This window comes from Pollicipes pollicipes, unplaced genomic scaffold (genome assembly GCF_011947565.3).
Source record: "Pollicipes pollicipes isolate AB1234 unplaced genomic scaffold, Ppol_2.1 Scaffold_4295;HRSCAF=5057_pilon_pilon_pilon, whole genome shotgun sequence".
Classification (NCBI taxonomy): domain Eukaryota; kingdom Metazoa; phylum Arthropoda; class Thecostraca; order Pollicipedomorpha; family Pollicipedidae; genus Pollicipes; species Pollicipes pollicipes.
Window position 1 is genome coordinate 37,448,354 of NW_023596461.1, and position 24,136 is coordinate 37,472,489.

Genomic DNA, 24,136 nt, shown 5'->3' on the forward strand with positions numbered 1-24,136 from the left:
CTCTATTCCTGCCACATCTGTAATATTCTATACATTTTGACAGTCAATTTTGTGTTTACAACAGAAGCTGCCTGGGGACACGGTAGGAAAGCTTCTCTAATTTGGTAGCTTTGCAGCACATGCTTGCCAGAAGTGCCGTATGTCGATATGTCTATATTTATGTATACATGTCGATATTCATGTCTGTCGGAATAGTTACGCTGTTGGTGTAGTAGAAGCGCGCTACCCTCGGTATCCATAACCTAAGGGGCTTTCTTGGTTTTATCAAAACAAGGAACATCAGTCCGGGGAAATTGAATTAGAGGCCCGTGTTACCGGAAATCTGAAAGCGAAGCACGATGAATATGACTGGAATGCGACCAGGGACGTAGTTACACAAAATAAAAACTGGGGAGGGGATGAACAGTGAAAACGACCCGAACAAATGGAATGACCACAACAAAAGACACAAACAAACTGGTTCCACCCCGGATCTGGCCAATTTCCTTCTCAAAATTGGGAAATATTGATCATTTGTAACCCATAAAAAATGGGTTTATTTCAGCATCTCAAAAAATTTGAAAATTTCGCGGCCTATAATTCCAGCCAAATGTATTAAGTGCTTCAAGAGCTTTTTATGGAAGCTCCAGCAAGCCTCTGCTTACCGCTCTTGACGATGCGATACGTCTCTAGCATGTGACCACACGATACTTGTTCACATAACCAATTGTGCAACGGCGATACACAACATAAAATCCCAAGGTCACCCCAAGGTCGTTAAATACTGCTAGGTGTATTCTCTTAACGGTATACTCGCGAGCGGAAATGCACATCCGGGCACCACCTCTGATCTTCGCGTGTTGTGATCCGTCCGAGACAAGGCACCATAGCCAACAAGCCATCACACTCAAGGCCAAATGCGGTATGGATTTTCCTATGCGGTACGGTTTCATTCGAAGGCCGCAATCCCCTGCTTCTACTGCTTATATCTCTTATGTTGCCTACTTCTCTTGCTCTTGCTGGGCGAAACAATACATACAACAAACGGCTAGGCGCCCCGTGCCCAAACTGGGTGACCTCGCCGGGGGTATCAGCTGTCCTCTCCGTGGCCAGCCCGCGCTCTCCCCCGCCGTGTCCGCCAGTGTAGTTGCGTCGCGTCGGCCGGCCGCTCGCCGCCGCTTCGTCTCAGCTCTTCTGCGCGTGTGCGGGTGACCACGGCACCGGACCGCTAACGACACCGGACCGCACACAGCACCGGACCACACACAGCACCGGACCGCACACAGCACCAGGCCACTCCAAAGCCGGAGCTGTCCAGTAACTGATCTTCCCAGGTACGCACCTACCCAGCACCGAACCACTCCAGTTCCAGACCTCACCAGCGCCGCGCACCGCCCCACGCCGGACGCTGTCTTAATGTGCGGAGTGTCACGTCTCGGCGAGCACGTGTGACTGCGCCGAGCCGAGCCGCGTGGAGGTGCGGCCCGCGCGGCACGATCCGCTACTGCGCGAGCGCTCGGCGCCGCCGGCCGGCGGACGAGCGCCGCTGCTGCGGGGTGTTTGCGGTGGAAAAGTGCGCGGCTGCCTGCGTGTGGCGCGCCGTCGCGGCCTGATGCTCCTGTGAACAGCTCCGAGAGACGGCGGACGCAGCAGGCAGCCGCGATGGGAGAGCCCTTGAACACCGCCCCAACGCTGGGTGACAAGCCCAAAGGTCAGGCCAAGGGCAGGGAGACGCTACGCTGGTCTGTGAGGACGGGCGGACGGTGCGTGCTCCATCACCCCAGAAGAAAGCATTGCGCGTGCTTGTGTGGGTGTCGCACGAGGGGCATAGGCATAGGAGCAAGCAGAGCGGGCCATCCGCCGCCCGCCTGAATACTTGACATAAACAATGCAATGATGCACGCCAATACATTATTGGCATGCATTATTGCATTATATTGGCAATTTACACTAGATTTATGGATAGCTGTTGGCATCACTGATCAAAATGACGATGATTGACAATATGATGGTCTCGCTTCCATGCCCTGCTGAGGTCCCCCGTATTGACGAAATTGCACTCTGTTCTCTCTTAAAGGACCCTTCTAATCAGCTAAGAATTACTGTAATCAGATCATTGGCATTCGATCTTTCCACGGGACCATTTCTGGCCACTAAATGTTTGAAGACGTTGTTTGCAACTTGTTTGTGTTGTATTTAAAGAAAATGCGTGCGTTCGATCAGCTCTGAATTCCCTCGGAACCCAGAGGGAAAGAGCGGCGAGGCCCTCCGTCCCCCCCTTAGGAATGTCCTTTTAAAGCATATTATGACGCTGGGTAACGCCCGTTTTTGGCAGTTTTCACATGTTTTACCATTTACTATTTACGCATTTCCGGGCAGCCATTTACGCATTTCCGGGCAGCCGGGCAGCCATTTCCGTAGGACAACCTACGACAGATGTAGACATACGCAACTTTTGAGAAACGTGAACACATTCGTCCTACACATAAAAGCGGGTCAAGTCGCCTTTATTGGAGGAGGGGCAGATGAATATCCAGCGGACCAATTAATATCCAAGGCAGGCAGTTTTTTGAAAGTTTATTTTCTGCTGTGGTGTGGTATATATAATTATAGACTATTTACAGCATCCTGCCGTGGCCCTAAGCTGTGGAACGACATGATGGTTCCATATTTTCCAAGAATAGCTGATATCCCTGTATCGAAAACCATCGTTAAGAACATCATCCGCAAGCATTTCGTGAACACATATTAACGTAACAAACATATTTGAAGACATTGCCATCCTTGTGCTGTACGTATCCAACGCACTTCATATTTGACCTCCTTCATGTTTCATAATCAATTTCTGATATAAAGTCATGCACATATACCCAAATTAATGGCGCTGGCTCCGGGAGTTCTCCCAGCAACAAGCTCTGCTTAGCTGGGTGGACTCCCTGGAAATCCAGCCCAAAACCCAGCACAAAAATGACCAGGTAATTGCCCCCTCCGACTTGTGACTGTATAACCCTTACTAACACCGGGAATTGAGTGGTTGTAGATTATTGGGCGGTTGTAGCGGGCTGTCATTAGCTGATTTTGGCTAATGACTACTTTAAGCCTTTTCATCTATGATTTTTCCCTCCCTCTCACATAACACAATTCCCTCGGGTCTGCTCCACCTCCTCGCCTGTTTTTTTAAGTTTGTTTCATCTTCCTAGCTGGGAGTGCCGCGACTTGATTTTATGTTTTCTGGTGTTAACGTACGGTTTACTGCGTCGCTGGGATTGAGGGATGGGCACTCCTGGTTACCTGTTCTTGGGTAACGGCGTATAAAAAATATATATGTATAAGACAGTGGTAACAGCCTGATTTGCCATAGAAAAAGAGGACAAGTTAGAGATAGAGAGCTATAGGTTAACACTGATTTCCGTTTCGATAAAGGCGTGCTGCCGAAATACCAACTGATCTATGTCTCTACTTTCTTTGTTTTTGGACTAGGGATCGGGCTATTACTACTGTTTTGTTTTTAAGTGGCATGCTCCCTGCAATAGTCCAATGGTTGACATTAATGGTCGTCTAGTTGCTGTTCGAGCAAATCATATCGCGGTATGTTCGCATTGCGCTAAAAAATAAAAAAAGTATAAATGACCACAGTTCGGAAATACGCGCTGCAGAAGGCATTCCATCTCCATAACGCACCAACAAGTAGTGATACTGATCCATAAACATGCAGAAGAGCAGTCGTTTTGCAGTCAGTTTGCAGTCAGTCCGCGGGGGACAGCTTCTCCAGGGCAATGGCTGCTGACGGCGGGCGGGGGCAGGGCTCAAACAAGGAATATCCCAAAAGGGACCTTCATTCTGTGACTCGCTTGCCACAGGAAAAATCGCGGGTTTGTAGCTTTTGTCACTTCGTCTCTGGCAGGTAGTATTTAAAGCTTCAGAATAGATCTCTGTCTAACACGCCGCGACCGCCGTACCTCTTGTAAAACGGTCGGCGAAATCGCTGCTCATGATAACTTTAGTGCATTTCATATAAACTATGCTGACAGATGTCTCCCCAGTGGGGAGAATATTTGCCCGTCAGTGGTATTTCGCCTCCCCGATAGAAACAGTATTGAAACAACGAGTAATTTTAGGAAGCTGTATAGTCTTATTTACCGAACGGTATAGATGAGTCGGGTAGGTAAGATTGCCCCCCCCCCCACTTTTTAAAGCCTTCCTACGTCTATGCCAATGGATCAGGTCAAAGCTCATTAAAAATGTCCAAACCACCAAAATTGGCTGAAGGCAGCCCCATGTCCCTAGCTTATGGAACCGATTGGTACGAAATATTTACGTATAAATACGATATGTTGGATTACCTATGTGTTATCCAGAGCTGAAATATCTTGGATCAGGTCAAAGGTCACCGATTACGACTAAAACTGTCAAAAACCAGTTTGCAAACGGCATCATACCCTCAGCGTTTGGAATTGGTCGCCACAAAATTCACCAATCGCTGCGCTTCGGTCGATTACCTGCTCTTTTCAGAAGATGGTGACTTTTGGGTCACTTCAAAGATTGCCAAAAACGCTCGAATCTGCAAAAAGCCAGTTCACAGATAACCCCTTACTCTCAGCTCATTGATCAGATCGCCACGATGCATTTACCAATCGACTCTCGAGGGTCGATAGCTTATTCCTACAAGAGGTAGTAACATTGGGTGGATACAAGTCACCAAAAAGCCCAAAAACAGACTTTGGCCTGACCAGTTTGGGACAGGATTCGGGCCTATTAACCACGATGCATTGATTGGTTAAGGTTTTGTGATGATCAGCTTCATGGGCTCGGAGTATGGGGTTCACTGCAAAATTGTATGTGTCAGTTTTGGTGTTTTTGTGGTCCTTTGACCCGACTCAAAGCCAACATCTTCTGCAAAGATAGTTTCTGTTACGTCGCATTGATAGGAGAATGCTCCGTGCGGACCGGTCCAATGCGCCTGGAGCATGGGGTCGTCTGTAGTTATTTTTGGTGCTTTCGAATGTTTTCGGTGACCTTCGACCTAATCTAAGGTCAGCGTCGTCTTGAAAGTTTAAGTTCTGACCATGGTGCAGCGATTGGTGACGATGTTCTAAAAATGTGTCCATGAACTTGCAGCATGGGTTTTCTGCAAGCTGTTTTTTGGTACGTGGCATTTTTGTAGCTTTCGACTTAAACCAATTTAACCGTCTTCTGCAAAGTCCAATTTGTTGACAAGGTGGCATCCAATATCTTATGTTTATGCCGATCAGCTGCATAGGTTCGGAGCGTGGGACTATAAACAGGTTTTGGCAGTTGTTTAGTTCCTTCTCCTTCTCAGCACAACTGTCTGCTGGAACCTGCGCGCGCATTGCGGGCGCTGCTACGCACGGCGTGCGGAAGTGGTTGGGTGGCCGTCGTGGTTAGGCGCCTGGCATCGTGCTGGGCGTGGATTTGCCGTTAGTGTCGCGAGTTGCGTCGGGGTCGTGTCAAGATATCTGCCGAGTCCGTGAAATTTTACTGGTGTGGCAGTACGAGTCATCGGTGGCCTTCCATTAACCAAGCAGCAAGTGCTTCTCATCTTGTAGTGCTGTGCGTGCCAGCGACTCAGGGATAGAGCAGGAAGGATATCCGTTGCTTAGCTCGTGTTAAGTGCATTGTGTTTGGAACAGTTCAGGCTGTTCCACATTATCTACCAGCAAGCAAGGCTCTGATCAAGTTCCTTCATAAAAGAGCAATGCTTAAGTTAGGCAAAATGCTGATAACAGAGACTCAAGTCTGTTCTGTGGAATAGGAGAGCTCCAGAGGGTCTTGTGGTGTATCACAATGGGTGAAGAAGGGTACTCCTGACATCCCTTACCAAGCGTCCAGCAAAATGTTACTGCTACTCATGAAGATGCCTGTACGAATGCGTACTAACTAGTTGTGATACTTATGTGCAAGAAATATTTTGCATTTTTTACTTTAAATGCTGCTGGTATTAGAGTAACAGTGTGTCACCATTGAAATGAAGTCCAGTGAAACAGCTACATCAGGATTCAGCAACATTTCATGTTGCAATGAAGAGCAGGCCTGCATCCATGGGGCTGCTGGGAGGTGGGTTTGGTTGCATAATTGTGTTGGTATGGAATGGCCCACTCAGGCAGTGGGCTTTAGTACATATAGGGAATAGCAGTCAACAAATTGTGTTTGTTGACATTCATTGTGTGGCCTGGGCTGACAAAGGTGTGTATGTATGATCATTGTGCCTGCAAGAATAGAAAGGATAAATATTGTTTGTACCTGGTATCTTGTGATGCCCATATTGTGATGGTTGTAAGAGGATGTTCATTGTAAAATTAAGTCAGAATTTTGTGTTGGCCAAACCAACTGATTTGTAGAAAATAAGGTGGTTAAGCTAAGATTTCATTCAATTATTCATGAAATGAAACCAGGCATAAGTTCACTTTTGCTGGGCTTGTACATGGGTGGAAGATTCTTTATGCCCTAGTTTAAACATCAGGATGTATTTTTGCAGGTGGAGATGCAAGGAAGGCTGCAAATGGAAAGAAACATAAAACTACTGATGGTGATGAGATATCTGTGGTAAGTTATTAATCCCACATCAAAGTCATGCTGGGCATATGGCTCCAGATTGTCAGAAGTCATGTCAGCTATTGAAATGTCAGACATTCACAACCTATTGAATGTTGATTTCTCAAGACACTTGGTCACCAGTCATTATTTTTTTGGATGGCTTCCTTAATATCTCATGAGGAACCTGCCCCCTGCCTGTGGGATGTCTCCAGCAGACCTGTCACAAGACTCAGTCTGGCTCACAGGATCCCCCATCTCTGAGAAGCCATGCCTTAGGGCTCATTCCATCCCACGTCGCGTGCCACCGACAAGCGGCTCGGCCTCGGAGCCCGTCTCAGGCGTCGGCCCGGCCTGCCGCAGGCGATGTTGGGCTTCGTCCGCAGCGTGCCGCGCACGGCGCTGGTCTGGCTGTGCATCGTGCTGACAGCCGGCCTGCTGCGCCTCGTGTTCCACTGGCGCCGCGACTGGATGCTGCGCTGCACGCACCGGCGCTGCCACCTGCGCGTCGCCTCCAGCGTCCTCGTCATCGTGAGTCGGGCCCGGCGGCTCCGCGGAACACGCCGGCAGGCTGCTGTGGTGGCGGGGCTCCTGCGAGTTGGGCCGGAGCAGGGGGCCACGGCGTCGGGCTGGGGCAGGGGGCCAGGGCGTCGGGCCGCGGCAGGGGGCCAGGGCATCGGGCCAGGGCAGGGGGCCAGGGCGTCGGGCCGGGGGGGGGGGGGGGGGTAGGGCGTCGGGCTGGGTAGGGGGCCAGGGCGTCGGGGAGAGGGCCGGGAGGCTGCTGCAGCGGGGGGACTTCTGCGAGTCGGGCCGGGGCGGGGGTCAGAGCAGTCTGGCCAGGGGCAGGGGGCCAGGGCATCGGGAGGAGGCCGGGAGGCTGCTTCAGCGGTGGGGCTTTTGCGAGTCGGGCCGCGGCGGGGGGCCAGGGCGTCGGGCCGGGACAGGGGACCAAGGCGTCGGGCCAGGGCAGGGGGCCAGGGCGTCGGGCCGGGACGGGGGACCAGGGCGTCGGGCCAGGGCAGGGGGCCGGGGCGTCGGGAGGAGGTCGGGAGGCTGCTGCAGCGGCGGGGCTTCTGCGAGTCGGGCCGGGGCAGAGGGCCAGGGCGTCGGGGAGGAGACCGACAGGCTGCTTCAGCGGAGGGGCTTCTGCGAGTCGGGCCGCGGCAGGGGGCCAGCGCGTCGGACCGGGACAGGGGACCAAGGCGTCGGGCCAGGGCAGGGGGCCAGGGCGTCGGGGAGGAGGCCGGGAGGCTGCTTGCAGCGGTGGGGCTTTTGCGAGTCGGGCCGCGGCAGGGGGCCAGGACGTCGGGGAGGAGACGGATAGGCTGCTGCAGCGGCGGACTCGCTTGTGTCCTGATTATGAAGTGCAGTGAAGATGTGGTGTGAGGGATATATTATGAAGCAGACCGCCCCCCCCCCCCCTCCCTTTCTGTTGTGGCACTACAATGACCACATTGGCCGCGCCGTGCTGCAGCCCCCTACTGAATCACTGCGGAAGCGAGCGCGCGTGCACGAGCGTGCGACGGCTGTGGGGAACCAAAAAGAGTGGTTGATGTGTTGCGAGGGTGACTGGTTGAGGATGTAAGTCAATATTCCACGTGGAATTTCTGTGAACGGTAATGCGCCTTGCGCGTCATGGGACGAGCTAGGCTATAACCGAGGGAAAATTGCCAGCTGTTATGTAGATGGTGCCGAACAGCTAAACCAAGAAGCCAGACAGGTTGGGCCGTCAAAATCAGCACCTTTCGTGGCAACATTTGTGCACTACTTCACAAATGATTTCTAAAGAATGGCTTGCTATAAGTCCGGTCAAATTCGGCAAGTTTAGACAAAAACAGCGACGATCTTTCGATGATTTGCGATTTTTACAACTGTGATTGAAGTAATGCGGGGGGTACTCTAGGGAGGGGGGGGGGACGATATTGGTCACAGTAAACAGGACTTCATGCCCGTGTGGTTGGTATGACCCAGTCAGTCTCGGCCTAGGCCACGGCTTCTTGCATGAACATTTGCTTCCAAAACTTGCCACTGACCTGTTGCACGGCCAGTAACTGGTGAATCTGTGAGTTGGGCAGCTTTCACATTTATTGGTGAGCTGTAGCCGGTGCGACGCCTACATCAGCAGCCGTGTGGTTGGTCTCACGGAGTTATCTACCCTGATGTTCATATCTGGCATATACCACAAAAAACACGACAGCAGGCGGGTGTATGCCTCGCGGGCGCGTGCACCTGTCTGTCTAACATATCGACCTTTTGTTTCGCTTGCTGGATTGTCGGTTTTCTCCCCTGTCAGGGGGACCATCTCGTCTCGCTGCGCCGCCTGATTGCCGAGATCTGGACCCGTTTTCGACGCGTGAAGGCGGTTTTTTCTTTCTACGTTGAATTTTGCGTTTTCCTGGGGCAAATGGGGGAAATAAAAATGCTGGGGAGGAAAATGTTGATGTCGCAATGTTACAACAATGCGCCGCCTGATCAGACAGCACGCTTTTAAGTTCTAAGAAATATTACGGTACAAGCTTTAACATGTTATGTTACGGGGCGCTAAATATTTTAATAGCCGGGCCTCGCCGCTGGACTGAAAGATTTCCGGTAAGCCGACGTCAAGATTGGCTGTGCCTGCAGCATCGCTGGCAGCCAGGCCGAGCTCAAGGCTTACTGGACGCTAGATTGGCGGAATTCGTCTCATCTCTGTAGTCGTGCGAGAAAGCTGATCAGATCATGGGCGCCTGACGCCCGAAAACAATCCCTCTGGGTCGTATATCGTTTATAGAACCCGTACAGCTTAGCCTTTTGTGACGCATACGTGCGCAACGAGGCTTCATTTTGCAAAAAAAGACGAGCAAATCGTACACTTCAGGTGACTCATAAGCGACTGGGGTGCACTCGAATGCACTGCGTGCAAGGCCACTGCGTGTTCTGGGCAGGCTATCACAAGCATGTAGGATTAACTCGCTGACAGAAGCGACTTTTGGTGGCCAATCCCCAGCGCATCGTGTCTAACCCACTGTGGCTTCTCGCATCGAGGCGATGTGTCGTTTCGGTGGTGCCCCCACTCATTGGAAATAACGGTTTAGTTTTGTAAAGCGTGCGGGCTTTACGGACAGTCGATCTCAGCTCATATGAAAAAGTTTAGTCATTCGGGAAGCCTAGCATGACAGCGAAAGAGTTGTATGTGATGCGCAGGCATGCGACCCGGTTTTTCACGGAAGGGATGGGGGCTCTTGGACTGGTCATTCCAATATAGATCATATGAAACGCAACGCAGTTGAAACATAACAATCGACAAAATTGAAATGCTTTAAATGCTTGGAAGCTGGAAATATTAGTTTCAGCTTTAATATCAGTCTTGTGCGTTTGACACCAAATATGTGCCAGTTCGTTTGACGACGGTATTTTTTGAATTATATATTGATGATGGTAGCCGTCGCCTTTGTGCTGTCTGACCCGCATTGGTTTGTTGGTGACTCGTCTTTCGTCTACACGGGCGTAAACGCGAATTTCCTTAGTAATGAGTTACTCGTGTCTCAATCCAGCTAAAAATCATGTAATCCTCCTGAATAATTGTGGGAAGGGGGATGGGACCGAGTCCCCGAATTTCCCATTTCCCGTTTGGTTTTGCGTCTAATGGCGCGTCTCATGACTGCTATTTTTGTCGGTCATCGCCTTCTTATCAGCACAAACAGTGGAACCCCTGATCCAACATGTCATTTGCAATCACTTATGAAATGTATACGAGCACGGGTGGTGCCCAGCCTGACGCACTCTGACTGTCCTGTGCGCGTCGCGTGGGGTTGTACTCGCTTTTACGTGCCGGATGATGGCAGTGACGCTTGTACGGGCTTCACATCCGTAAGCTGGCAAGAGCGCCACCAGACAAATCGACATGAAACATGGGCATTTTTCCAGCTCATTTATCAGGCAGCGCATGGCTCTGGCGTCCTGCCCCGTGCTGACGTCACGTGCTTTGACGCCACGGTCCGTTCCGCTGAGACGGCGCGGACAGCGGGACGGACGGCGCCCGAGCCGGCGGGCCGTCCGGGCCTGCCTAGGAGGACGGGCCGGGGCCGGGCCACGGCCACCCGACCGTAGCTCCAGGCAGCAGAGGCCTCGCGCCGGCCAGGACGGCTCTGGCCGAACCGCGGGGCTGAGCTCAGCGCCCGCGGCGCGCGGCAGGCCGCAGCCCCGTCGCTGCCCCGATGCGCCGATGCGTGGGTTGAACCCGGGTCGTGTTGCCCGAGGTGCCTGCTGCCCCGTTCTACCGCCGCGCTTGGCGCACTGTCATTGTCATGACATGTCAGGAGCGCCTCACTCATGTGTCCCTTGCCGTAATGTGATCGTTTACAGACGACTTCAATTGTACTGCGGAATCAGGGACATGTGTGGGCGATTTTTGTTCTACGTCATGCCCTGTCCTGCCCCACCCTGCCCTGCCCTGCACGCCCGATTTCCATTCGCTGCCTCGGGATCGGCACCGTATCTGGGGCGGGCAGTTGTCATCTCGCCATCGCTCACATGTGATTCGCTCAGTTGCCGGGAAATCAGAATCGATGTCCATGCACGTCCATATTGTGAAGCCATTCCACGTTGTCTGCTTCCCGCTGGAGACCTCTGTCGGCTGAAATTGGAGGGGGGGGGGGGGGGGGGGGGGGAGTGGATGGAGGGAGGAGCGCGTGTGACTGGTGGTTGGCCGTCCGACAGTGGTGTCTGTCATTGCAAAACCAAACATACCTCAGTTGCCTGCTTTCATGGAGCAGGGTGCTGACTGGGACGCTTGTTTTCAGTAACGTGTATCTTGTTATCTTGTTCTTAGTACCCAGCTACAGCACCGCTTACCACCAACGGCTACAGTTACAATTACACTGATTTTATACAGGGCGCAGCCACGTGGTGGCTGTTCTGCGCCTAGTCGTACAAGAAAAGGAACCCACAGACAGTGCACAAAGATGCACATATGCGCGTAGGTGAAAGCAGTTTCAGTCATTAAGTCAGCGCTTTAAAACAGTCAAGAATTCTCGGCGCGAAGGGGCGCGGACAACCGCCGCAGACAGCCGGTTCCACGCGGCGGCGGCGCAGTACGGAAAATGCCGCTGGGAGGCGCTTAGTCGGACGCACGACAGATGTAGCGAGCCGACACCGCCCGAAACAACCCGAGTTTGACGTTGAGAACACATGGCGTGCGTCAAGACTAGAGCATGCAGTGCGCCGGGGGATTCGGGGACGTGCAGTGCCCTGTACACGTTCTGGCAGTTCCGGTGGGGCACAAGATCCGCGACGCTACGCCAGCCGAGCGCTTCCAGAACGGGTGAAATGTGATCGCTGCGGCGGACACCAGCCACTAGCCTGGCTGCGAAGTGCATCGCCCTTTGCATCCTGGCTAGCCGTGCCCAGGCATGCTCGGCCGCTTCACCCCAGATGAACTGTCAGTAGGGGATGTGGGGAATGCGTGAATTTGGACGAGGAATTTCAAAACTTCAGGGGTAAGGTAGCGTCGAATTTTGAACAGGGATACGAGGATTGCATAACAGCGCTGAACGAGAGAGGAGAGAGATGTGGGGTTCTCAGGGAGTTGGTGGTCGCGGAGTACACTCAGTATCTTCACGAGATGGTTGATGAATGCCTTTGCCAGAAATAGTAATGTGGAAGTTCCCGGTCTTTGTGGCGGAAAGTTTGGTGCCGACCAGCATCAAGTCTGTCTTTTTGGGTTTCAGTTTAAGGCTTTTTGACTGAAACCGATTTTGAATAGTCTGAACGGACTCCTCGACACTGGCTTTTAGGTTAGACAGGCCGACGACATCGGGGGTAGCGGAGTCAAGGAGTTGGGTGTCATCGGCGTAGGATATGGTAGGCGGCCGTAGGGTAGGGAAACTGGATAGGTCGTTGATGAAGATCAGGAACAGGATTGGGACGATAGGGGATCCCCGGGCCAACCCGTGGGACATGGTAGCCGAGCCACCACTAACCACCTGCTTCGAACCGCTCAGGTAATCTCTGAACCATTCCGGGGACATGTCGCACCATTCCAGCTTCCTCAGGAGGACGCCGTGATCAACGCTGCCAAAGGCCTTGCTGAAGTAAATCGTCGTCATCGACGTGACATTGCCGCTGTCGTCAGTCCTTGCCAGCCACCCGATAGCGTCGATCAGGGCGTCCTCCGTCGAGTGACGGAGTAGTAGTAGTAGACGGTAAGCATATTGCGGTTGCGTCAGTACATGGCTGTCAAGAAGGTAAGAAGTGAGCTGCGAGCAGACGACCTTCTCGGTCATTTTCGACGGTACAGAGAGGATAGAAAAGGCCAGAGGTTGTTCAGGTCTGATGGATCGTCTAACTTGAACACCGGGATGGTGCACGGTCTTCCAGACGGACGGAAAGGTGCGTGACGTGACAGAAAAATTGATCAGATATAGGAGATGGGCGCCGATTACAGGGAAACACCTTTTCCCTACATGAAGTGGTACACCATCGACACCGACAACCCTCGACGCGCTCATCTTCCTGATGGCTGTAGAAAGCTCCGGTAGAGTGACTGGATTCACGGAGAACGCCAAGGCACAGACACGGTACGGGCTCGGTCCAGCCGGGGCGCACCTGCGCTGCCACGCACCGCCACCGCCTCCACGGCGATGCGGGGACCGACAGCGAAGTGGGCATTGAGTGTGTCCGCCCGGGTGCCCATGTCGTAGTCGGGTGTGTCACGCCCTCTCGCTGACGGCTGTCTGAAATTCTCGAGGCGGCTCCAGAAGTCTCGCCGCCCTGTCAGCAGACCGCTGCACAGGTAGCAGCGTCGCGCGAGAGTGGTCAGTCCCATCACTCTGTTACGGCACCGCTGGTATACGCGGCACGCTCCCAGGTTTGTGGTACGGCAGCGCTCCCAGGTCTCGCAGACGCAGTCGCGCTCCTCCACAGCTGCGGAGACTTCGGTGCATCCACGCAGCCATGGACGGCCGGGCCGGCGTGACGTCACCGTGATGGTCGGGCGGTGAGCGTCGACTGCGACGTTTCACATTTCCACAAATTTTGCCGCCTTGTCATCGGCGGTGCCGGCCGCGTAAAGCGGCTCCCAATCGGCGAGCCGCGGACTCTGGGTGGACGCGTCCCAGTCGACGAGTCTCCACAGTCGCACGGTGGGGATGACTGATCGTCGGTGCTCTCTGGGGACGGGAGCGCAGAGTAGCACCGGTTGGTGGTCCGCCACAGGCTCGGGGAAAACCTCAGCGGATTCCCGGGGACCGGTCACTCTGGTGACAATCATGTCTAGTAGTGTTTATGTCGGTTGGAGGTGGGTGGGGTTGATGACCAGCTGTGCGAGACTCGTGTCTCTCAGGATGGTCTGAAAACCGCGGACACCGGGTCGTCCGGGCTGAGGAGATTGGTGCCGAAGTCTCCCAGTGCGAATGCCTTTTTCCTGTGGCGACGGCGGCCTGTAGTTGGTCTCGAACGCTCTCCAGGCATCGGGACGTTGGTCCCTCGGCGGTCGGTAGATGGCACCGATCACCACGGTGCAGTGGCGGGGGCCACTCACCGAGAGCCACAGGGATTTCACCATAGGTTTGGTACTGCCTATGTCGAGTTTCACTGCGCAGAGAGAGTCCGCGACGAGTATGGTGACCCCACTTCCGTGCGCCTGGGTCTGCTGGGCTACTGTCAGCCGGGCGACACCGCGTTCATGCCGCAGTATGCTGTAGCCCGCAATATCAGCACCCTGTCGAGTACCTTAGGCTTGAGCCATGTCTCCGACACGCAGGATGTCCAGGTGGTGCTTCTGCAGTAGCTGGTCGACTTTGTCCAGTCGGCGTGTCAGCGACTGAGCATTGGTGTGACTAATATTGTAGTGGTGTTGACTGGAGGGCTTAGTCGCGCCTGCCATGGCCGCATCCGCCCGGCAGATCTGCGGCACGGTTCGCCTGGGGGGGGGGGGGGGGGGGGGGGGGGTTACACTAGCGCCTGTGGCTGGTGTACCGCAGACCTCTCCACTATTTAAGGTTGACTCATGGTATATTCCGTGTGCAGATCGCGGTCAACGCGTGAAAGTCGTTGATTAAAGTCCCTTGGCGCCTGCGAAGGATGTGCGGGTTTTGGAATGTTCATTAGAGCTGCCAAAGGCTGACGCCTCTGTGACGCGGGGAGAAGTGAGCGGGGCGGATGCCGGCCCTGGGACCGGCGTCACGTCGCTGTTTCGGCCGCAGCCGGACCACTCCCAGGTCCGGTGTGTGTGCGTCCAGTAAGTTTACACACGCCACCCTCCACCCCCCCCCCCCCCAAAAAAAAACGTCTGGCTGCCTGCCAGAGGCGGCCATTCCGAACTGATCTGATGGCGGGAGTAGGGCAGGGCCGGTATCGCGGCCCCATCATGGTCGACGCGGTGGGGAAGGTCGCCTCCAGTGCACGCTGCTCGACCCGTGTTCTGTCTGTGAGATGTCTCCGACCAGCCCGCCTCCAGCCATAGTCCGGACGGCGGCGCCTGGCCCTCCCTGAGTGTTTATTGGACTTGTGCGCCGGCGGTGGCGGCGTATCGGCCGCCGCCTCCGCCGGTAACCCCTGCTGCGGGGGGTCGGGGGCCCCCGGTGCGGACGGGGCGCGGTCGGCCGATGGACGCGTGACAGCCCGCCCGCTGGAGTGGCCCGCGGCCGGCGCGCGAGGGTGGGAGTGGGGGTGGGAGCCGATGCCGAAGGCTTCGCTTCGCACGCACGGCTGCTTCGAGGATGGAGGCCGTTGTACGAATAGCTTTAGCAATTCATGTATTACCCATGCGGGCTAGAAACAGCTATAGAAATGCCTGGCATTCAGGTAGCAGGCAGACTTACGAAGAACGGTAAAATGTATTGCATAATCAAGGTTTAGATATTTAAAGGATAAGTTCTATCAGTCGATAAACTGTTGTCTGTTGACGCCATCACGTTTTTGAAAAAAAAAATGCAAACATTTGTCCGCAGCCAAACAATAAGATAATTGCCGGAGCATATGAACACTGGTTTCCTTTTTGAATGCGTATTGTGTTAGATCGCCCTGTATTCCGCCGCGGTGGGACAGGGGCCACCTGGCGCGTCTCGTCCCACGTCCCAAGATGAGCCTGCTGACGTCCAATTTCCGTGGCGGTGTGGAGCGGAGACGTTTGCCACGGCCGGCCGTGTCGTGGGGTGACACAGCAAACGACTCGATACTGTGTAGCCAGCTGACTACGACCAAATCTCCCTTTAGGTCTGATCGCATAGTTTGTGGGCCACTGTCCATGCAACAAGCTGTGGGTAACGAAGATTTGGTCCCAGCACCGTTCCATCAGATGCAACTGAACTTTGAAATAAGAAATGAAACAATGGATTCAATTAATAAGCACCATTTCAGCTTGGTTCATTGTGCCTCAAGGTGACATGCGACACTGGTGTGTTTCCAGGAGCGGTACAAGAAGCACACCTCTCGTTTCATCCACCGCGTCAAGATCCAGCGGTCGACCTCTCCTGCCGTGGGGTAGGTGGTGAAGGCATCACCTTCTTTTCTCCGGCGGAGTGCATTGCGGCGGTTTGTCTAAGTTTTGCATCACTATGCAAACGCCAGCGATCAAAGGTTTCTTCGGCATGCACATTTCGCCTTGTCTTGAGATACACACACACACACACACACACACACACACACACACGCACGCACGCACGCACGCACGCACGCACGCACGCACGCACGCACGCACGCACGCACGCACGCACGCACGCAACACCACACACCACACCACGCACGCACGCACACTGCGTGCGTGCGTGCGTGTGCGTATTTCGGGATGTGTTCCATTTCTCGTATGACTGAGCGGGCTTCAGAAGCATGCTCGCAGACGATGTCGACAAACGCCGTAGTCCGTACATAAGAAACTAAGATGAGAAAGGAATGTGTTTTTCAAGTAAGAATTGGTTCCGAGAAGTGGTTTTTACAAGGTTCCAGTGGACTTCTACCACCGCCAGATATATCATTCCGTAACATAGTGTCCAGGCTTAAGACGAGAATGTACGAGTCAATCGTCATCAAACAGTAATAGTTACACTTTGCGTTACATTACTTATTAGTGTAGGTACTACCAGCTAGAGATTCCCATTTTTTTTTGTCTAACGTGCCTTTTCATGTCATTAATGTTCATTAAAGAGGGTCAGGGTAGTTACCATTCTACCCTGAATTATTTTGATGGGCATGTTGTACTAATATAATCAGCTTTGATGAAGGGCGAACTTTCCCGATCATCGCACGTTATCAGGATGGTGGTATTTCGTAATGGGTTGTCCTGCATTAAATGTTCGTCACGACAGTCTCTCTCACAGCTTCTTGGACCGCCGCTCTGCAGGTGCATGTCGCCTACTTGGGGATGTCGCTGTATGGCCTGCACAGCATGCTTTACCGGTTGCACATTCACCGTGTGTAACTAGTGTACCTGTGAAGGCTTCCAGGGTTCACTACCTTTTTGATCTGCTTTGCACTTTGCAAAAGCGGATGTCTTGTGGTTATGATAATAAAGATGGTAAGCACCAGATTTTTCTGGAGTTTTCGCGGCCTGCAGTCGTGTAAAGCGGTGCTTCGGATAAGTTTTGAATTCTTCTCAGAATCCGTCAATTTCTTGCCGACGGTAGCCTTTACCAACGCCGGTTTGGATTTCATTTGTAAGAAGATGGTGGACAGGTACTACAGCTCAGAAAAAGTCAGCGAAATGAACATACCAATGGTGTCTGACCTTCTAATAAACCACTTTAACGCAAACTTGGAAGGATTACATTACAAGGGCATCGAAAAAAGAAAATGCTGCTCATATCTCCTATCAGAGCCCGACATCCTTTTATGCTATGTGGAACACTGTTGAGAGAGATGCTGATCCCTGGAAACCGGCGTATTTAGTGTGCCTATTTTCATGTACCCACGGTGAATGTGCAGCCGGTAGAGCATGCTGCGTAGGCCGTACAGCGACATCCCCCAAGTAGACGACGTGCACCTGCAGAGCGGCGGTCCAAAGGAGCTCTGAGAGAGACTGTCATGACGAACATTTGATCCAGTATGCGATACCATCATCCTCATAACGTGCGATAATCGGGAAAGTCTGCCCGTCATCGAAGCTGACGGTATTAGTGCAACATGCCCGTCATAATAATTCAGGGTAGGATGGTAACTACCCTGACCCTCTTTGATTGGCGTTAATGACATGAATAGGCACGCTCGACGAAATAATTGGCAATCTGCAGTTGATAGTGCCTGTTGTAAGTTATGTTACGCAATGTGTATCTATCACTGTTTGAAAATGATTGACTCGTACATTCTAGTTTTAAAATTGGATACGATGTTACGGTATGTGATGTACGCGATAGATATATCGGGAATTATCGGGGTGCCGACCAGCCCCCCCCCCCCCCTCCCCCTTCCTTTATTTGAAGTCTAGCGCACGGTTCTTGGACTGTTTACGTGATAGAAGTGCATCCTCTAAAAAATTGTGAATTTTCGGAATATCGCAGCCTGGACAGCGTCCCATATGTGTCGAGATATGATCCACGTCATCCGACGCCCACGTCAAATAAGATGCCTTAAATTTGGCAGCATATGCACGCTGCTAATGCTGACGCAAAAAAAGCGGCAGCTTCCAAACATTTCCGGCATTAATCCTAGCGATTGGTTATGTTTAGTAGCGGTGCGTTCAGGTTGAGTGGGACCGTCTTATGTAGAAGATATTTGTGGTATTTTGGTATCCCATCGTGATAATTATTCGTATTGGACGTGCAGAATTACGATATAGTATATACAGTATATTGTAACAAGTCCCTTCCTGGTATCTCAGTTGGTTGGAGGGTCTGTCTTCGGATGTGTCCCCCCTAGCGGGACGGGTTCGAATCCGTTTAGGCGCTCGCTGTTTGTACCTGACTGGGATAGCCTGCGACCGGTTTCAGCGGCCGCACTAAGTTCCAGGTGGCGTCATAAGGCAGGACTGACGATGCCGAGCACGTCGGCAAGTTCAACTTTTGCCACAAAATTATGCCGTCGACATCGAATTTCACGGTGTTTGGTGGGATCAGGGCTCGCACAACAAGCTTTGCTTAGCGTTAGCTCTGATCTCAGAAGTCGATCCAATCGTAGGGTGCGGAGTAGGACTCAATGTAGAAAAGTCTGGTCTGGGCCTGAAAGTGACCTTCACCCTTCTGGACCCCTTCTTAATTACCGTTGCCTTTATTACTGTTACCTATATTATAATTACTAATTACCGGCTGTGCATATCTGATCGGTAGATCATGCATATCTATCTTCAGCTATCTTTTTTATAATTTCCCGTGCATTGTGTGCCTACGCCAGTCTGACTGCTTACCACCTGGCACCAGTTGGATGCTGAGAGCTGGTGTGACTCTAGTTGGAAATGTTTGCCAGAATGCAGTACCATTATGCTTTGACTCGTATTGCCAGACCGCGGAGGCGACTTCCTCCGAGTTCCTCCGAGACGAGTTATCCCGCCGCATCATTTGCTCATTGCAACTCGTAGCTGCTATGCACGCCAGCATCGCAGTCTCATGCGGCGAATCCAACGAGTTAGACTGAATGATAACGGACAGAAAGTGCGAACCCACGAGCGCCAGGTGCGCAGGTGCGCGCCACTGACCACGTGCTGTCGTGAGAAGACTGATGCCGCCCTACAGAGGAGAGGCGTGGTATTACCGCGGCGCGGCGCGGTACCCCTATTACAAGCTGACATCTTGCTCTGATCAGGTCGATATACCCAGCTAGCTGGATGTGTCCAAGATGCTAGAGATAGATCCCTTTCTTGCTAGTGTCGGCAGACTGTCTCTGAGTCTCGGATTATGGACCTTCGTGATCTCCGCGCTCCATGCGATCTCAGCCGAAGCTGATGACAGCTGCGCGTGAACTCGCGCATAATCAGCAATCCGAGTACATCGATATCTGCCTCCACATTTGAAAATGTGCCTGGAATTCCAGGGAGGAGGATGCCATCGACATGGAGAAGCCACGCCTGTACGTGCCTGACATGGTCTCGCGCCAGTTTAAGGGTGAGCCGGTGGGATGGATAGTGGGACGGTGGGCGGGGGGGGGGGGGGGCAGCAAAGCGTGCTCAAGGCTCTCTAGGGGGTTAGGAGGGTTTCGTCCCGGAGGGCCCTCTAGCTTCAGTGGTGACACAGTCGTCTGCCTCGTCGAATACTCCATTTGATGCGCCCCTGGCAACATGGCGCGCCGGTCAACGCGCGAATGAAATGTCATGGGTGGCGCTTCGACCGCCTGCATTGTACAGCCTCGCGACGCCGTGGGGCTGCGCTGCTGGTGTCCACTGAGCGAAGACGCGCCGGCCGACCGCCGCCTGTCGCCGCCCTGTCCAGCCTTCTGTTACATTATTGACGCTGCGGCGTGCGTGTCTGCGAGCGCCGGCCGCGGCGGCAGCGCACTGCTGATATCCGGGCGTGTCAAGCGTGCCGGTTCGCTCGCGTCACGTCGTTCAGACGTTTGTATTCGGTATGCAACCTTCACCTTTCTTTGACAGGCTGGTGTCACTGAGTTGTCTGTTTACTGCAAGACATGTGCGACGCATCTATGTACTCATGGTGACGTGAGTATTTGCAGCCTTGGACGGCCGGGCAGCGCCGTAAGAGTGTCGGCATTTGACCACTTGGATGAGTGCGATGCTTGGCTGTTCGTACTAACGTGACGTTACCTGTGACGTCAGCGGTCACCGAGATCCGCTATTTCCGACACAAGAAGCTCTGCCACGTCTGGAACGGGCCCAGCGACGCGTTCGAGCGGCTGGAGCTGTTCTTCTCGGACATGCCGCTGGAGCGGCTGCACGAGCAGCAGCCCCTCTCAGCTGGGGAGCAGGACGGCAGGTCGGTGTCAGACGGGTCCGCCGCTGGAGTAACTGCTCTTTTGGTGCGTATCTGCAGGCTGAACCTCTATTTTGCGGTCCGCTGCCGTGGTCCCTGGACTGTATGTTCTCTGTTGTCCGCGTTGCAGTCGCGTGCCGCCGACCAACAGTAAAGTGAAACTGTTGTGTTGCTGCCCGCTGCAAAGTATCTGCTGCGCTGCTTTTTGAGATGGCGGCCACCGTCGCCATCACAGCCGCCCCTCCCGTCGCCAGGCGCGCCGTGTACGGCGGTAACAGCATCAATATTCAGCTGACGCCCATCCTGAAGGTCATCTTTCTGGAGGTGCTGACGCCGTTCTACGTGTTCCAAATATGCGCCTGCATCCTGTGGTTCGCGGACGAGTACGTGTACTACGCTTCGGCCATCGCCGTGGCCTCGGTGGCGTCCGTCACAACAGCTGTTTACCAGCAACGCAAGGCGAGTCGACCGCGCGCCCTGACGGGCCGTGGTGCGGCACCTGTCACAGGGCGCACCCCACACCCTGACGGTCCGTGGTGCGGCACCTGTCACAGGGCGCACCCCACACCCTGACGGTCCGTGGTGCGGCACCTGTCACAGGGCGCACCCCACACCCTGACGGTCCGTGGTGCGGCACCTGTCACAGGGCGCACCCCACACCCTGACGGTCCGTGGTGCGGCACCTGTCACAGGGCGCACCCCACACCCTGACGGTCCGTGGTGCGGCACCTGTCACAGGGCGCACCCCACACCCTGACGGGCCGTGGTGCGGCACCTGTCACAGGGCGCACCCCACACCCTGACGGGAGCCCCTGGGGCGCGGCACCTGTGACAGGGCGCACCTCACAAGGTATTTTGTGCTATTCGTGCATTGCAGAATCGTGTGGCATGTTTGTTTTTGCCCCTCACTCGGCGTATTTGTGGTGCGTGTCGTATCCATATGTACCCCTTTCTGTCCTTGCCATGCTGTTTGCTTCTCGACGGTGGCTGACTTTAGCCATGCTCCGGTTGGATTTTCCATGGCTATGATATATGAAATTATAATCCGTGTGCCACGCTGCAAGCTCGTTGCATTAGCTCGGTGCAACCGGAACCGGTTGCCTTCGACATTTGCGTTGCAAAAGCACAACATCGTGGTGCATGCATCGCTGATAGACGAATGGAGGTCTTGTTTGTGCCATCTAGTTTGGCAATGTAGTGATCGCTGCATTTTATACACGGACACAGTCGACTGCTCACGTTCACCTGTGCTGCCTCTTAGCCCACGAAATTCCTCCACGTTTTCGTCGTCTCATACGTTGTGTATATTTGGTGTTAATCGGCGCTGTTGCGCTCCGCAGAATGAGAAGAATCTGCGCCGCACCATCCAGCAGACGGACGTGGTTGAGGTGGTGCGTGAGGACAACAGCACGCAGGTGGGGCTGGCACGGCAGGTGCCGGGAGCAGAGGCCAAAACGGGCTCTGGTGTCCGAGCGATATCCGTCATCGAGACGGGTGTAGCCTGGCGGCATCAGTGCGAGGCAGGTGTATCGCGCGGCACATGGAGCAGTTCCGTGTTAAGGCTCATTGAGGGTAACTCGTTGCCAGTTGGGCGTTTAGCACAACGGCTTGTGGCATTGTTAGCGAGGGCAACAGCAGACCCATCTTCATTTGCCGAGCGGCTCGCCGGGTCCGCGTCCTTGCGGCCACCGGGCGGAGGCAGTTTTTTATCGCGCCTCCGCTGGCTGCTTCTCCCACTAAATATACAGCAGTCCGCAATCTACACGGTCTAGTTCATAGGTGGTTGGTGCGCGGCGTCGCAGGCGATTGCGGGCCGCCGCCGCCTGCTGACCGTGGCCCGGCGCCGGACCGGTCGGCGGCGTGACACACGCCCACCAGTCGCCGCCGCCTGCTGACTATGGGACCCGTCCACCGCCAGACGGTGCAGGCCGACCGGCTGGTGCCGGGTGACGTGATTGTCGTGCCGTCCCACAACACCACCATGTGCTGCGACGCTGTCCTGCTCGCCGGCAACGCCATCGTCAACGAAAGCATGCTGACTGGTGAGAGGGCGGGGGGGGGGGGGGGCTGGGATGGCCGGGATGGCCGGAGGCGGACAGAGGCCAGCCGAGAGGTGCGCCAGCCCCCATCCCGCCTTTGCTTCGAGACCACAGTCACACGCGCTGTCCACGGATGCGTGTATCCGAGCGGCCGTCACCTCCCGCCTCGCCGTCGGCCACGGTTAGGCCTTTCGCCGCACGGGGCGGCTCTACGGATACTGCGCCCGCTGCACGGGGTGGGTTAGGGCTGAAGGGAATGCTCCACACTTAAAGGTGTCGAGGCAAGCTTCAGATAACATGGAAACAGCTCACTTGGAGCTGTTGGTATGCTTTCAAGCTCAAAAGACTGCCCTAGACAACATAATTTTCACTAGGCGATAAAACCGCTCCTCAATACATCATCGTCTGATTACATCATGGAACGTTTCTATGCCGCCAGAGTCGCTGGCATTCATTCAAACTCCAAAAAGTCAGTTTTGTTGGTGTGTGAAACTTGAAATCGTTTAATCTAACGCTAAAAAATCAATTTTGTTGGCCAGAATTCAATGGCTTTAAGGGGAAATGTGCTCGAAAGAGAGCATGTTGAATGCTCGCCCGTGATTGGCTCCTGAGGTCGTGACGTTATGTGTCGGCACGGGCCAGTCATGATGACTCGATGGGCTCACCCATGCGTTTCGCGGGGCTGGTCCGGCGCGTGACTTGGGGCTATGTGCCGTCAGGAGTCCCAGATGCCTCTCTGTGGTCAACGTAGGGTAGTGTGGTCGCATCCGAGGCTGCGTAACCTGGCGTTGTAGTTTCTGCTTTGTGCGTGCTTGTATATTGTAATTATAATGATATATTATAATTGGTGTGACGTTTCTATGACGCCATGCATCCATGAGTGACGTCAAATGAGGTGACGCGAAGCTTTCTGTACAAATTCGCTGGCGCCTGCCTTAGAGACAAAAGCATTCTAAGTCTGAAAAAGGGCATGACTGTGAACTTCAGGACATGATCTTGAAAATGGCTATCTGATTGCGCGACGCCATACAAATGTGGAGAAGTCCCTTGAGTGGCGTGTTCCCACTCAGCTGCCGTCCCGTTGGCGTGGGACGCCGCCTGGCTTTTGGTGTGTTGTCGCCGCTGACGGCCGGCGCCGGCGCCGGTGCCCGCAGGCGAGAGTGTACCAGTGACCAAGGTGCCGCTGCCGGCGCGGCCGGACGTGCGCTACAGCCCGCAGCAGCACGGGCGACACACGCTGTTCGCCGGCACGCTGGTCCTGCAGACGCGCTACTACAAACACGAGCGGGTCAGTGTGGCCGCACCACGGCCAAGCTCACCACGTGGCCGCCTGTGATTGCAGGCGGGTACATATATAGGTATATATATATATATATATATATATATATATATATATATATATATATATATATATATATATATATAATATATATATATCTCTCTCTCTCTCTCTCTCTCTCTCTCTCTCTCTCTCTCTCTCTCTCTCTCTCTCTCTCTCTCTCTCTCTCTCTCTCTCTCTCTCTCTCTCTCTCTCTCTCTCTCTCTCTCTCTCTCTCTCTCTCTCTCTCTCTCTCTCTCTCTCTCCTCTCTCTCTCTCTCTCTCTCTCTATCTCTCTCTCTCTCTCTCTCTCTCTCTCTCTCTCTCTCTCTCTCTCTCTCTCTCTCTCTCTCTCTCTCTCTTCTCTCTCTCTCTCTCTCTCTCTCTCTCTCTCTCTCTCTCTCTCTCTCTCTCTCTCT

The 24,136-nt window shown here is 53.9% G+C and overlaps 1 protein-coding gene across 4 annotated transcripts in view; it reads left to right on the top strand.

Moving 5' to 3' along the window:
• Positions 1-587: 587 nt before the first annotated feature.
• Positions 588-24,136, top strand: part of anne (polyamine-transporting ATPase anne boleyn) — a 35,099-nt gene continuing 11,550 nt past the window's right edge. For 2 of the 4 annotated variants that reach the window (XM_037219299.1, XM_037219297.1), the window contains exons 1-10: positions 1,512-1,690; positions 6,476-6,543; positions 6,895-7,062; positions 15,920-15,993; positions 19,468-19,538; positions 20,207-20,363; positions 20,615-20,819; positions 21,701-21,775; positions 22,279-22,402; positions 23,554-23,687. In XM_037219299.1, coding sequence (XP_037075194.1) covers positions 1,642-1,690; positions 6,476-6,543; positions 6,895-7,062; positions 15,920-15,993; positions 19,468-19,538; positions 20,207-20,363; positions 20,615-20,819; positions 21,701-21,775; positions 22,279-22,402; positions 23,554-23,687 — 1,125 coding nt within the window. In that variant the 5' untranslated portion in view covers positions 1,512-1,641. Of the gene's footprint in view, positions 1,314-1,511; positions 1,691-5,346; positions 6,055-6,475; positions 6,544-6,894; positions 7,063-15,919; positions 15,994-19,467; positions 19,539-20,206; positions 20,364-20,614; positions 20,820-21,700; positions 21,776-22,278; positions 22,403-23,553; positions 23,688-24,136 lie in introns of those variants that run through there. The other 2 variants (XM_037219300.1, XM_037219298.1) reach the window with 2 other exon arrangements.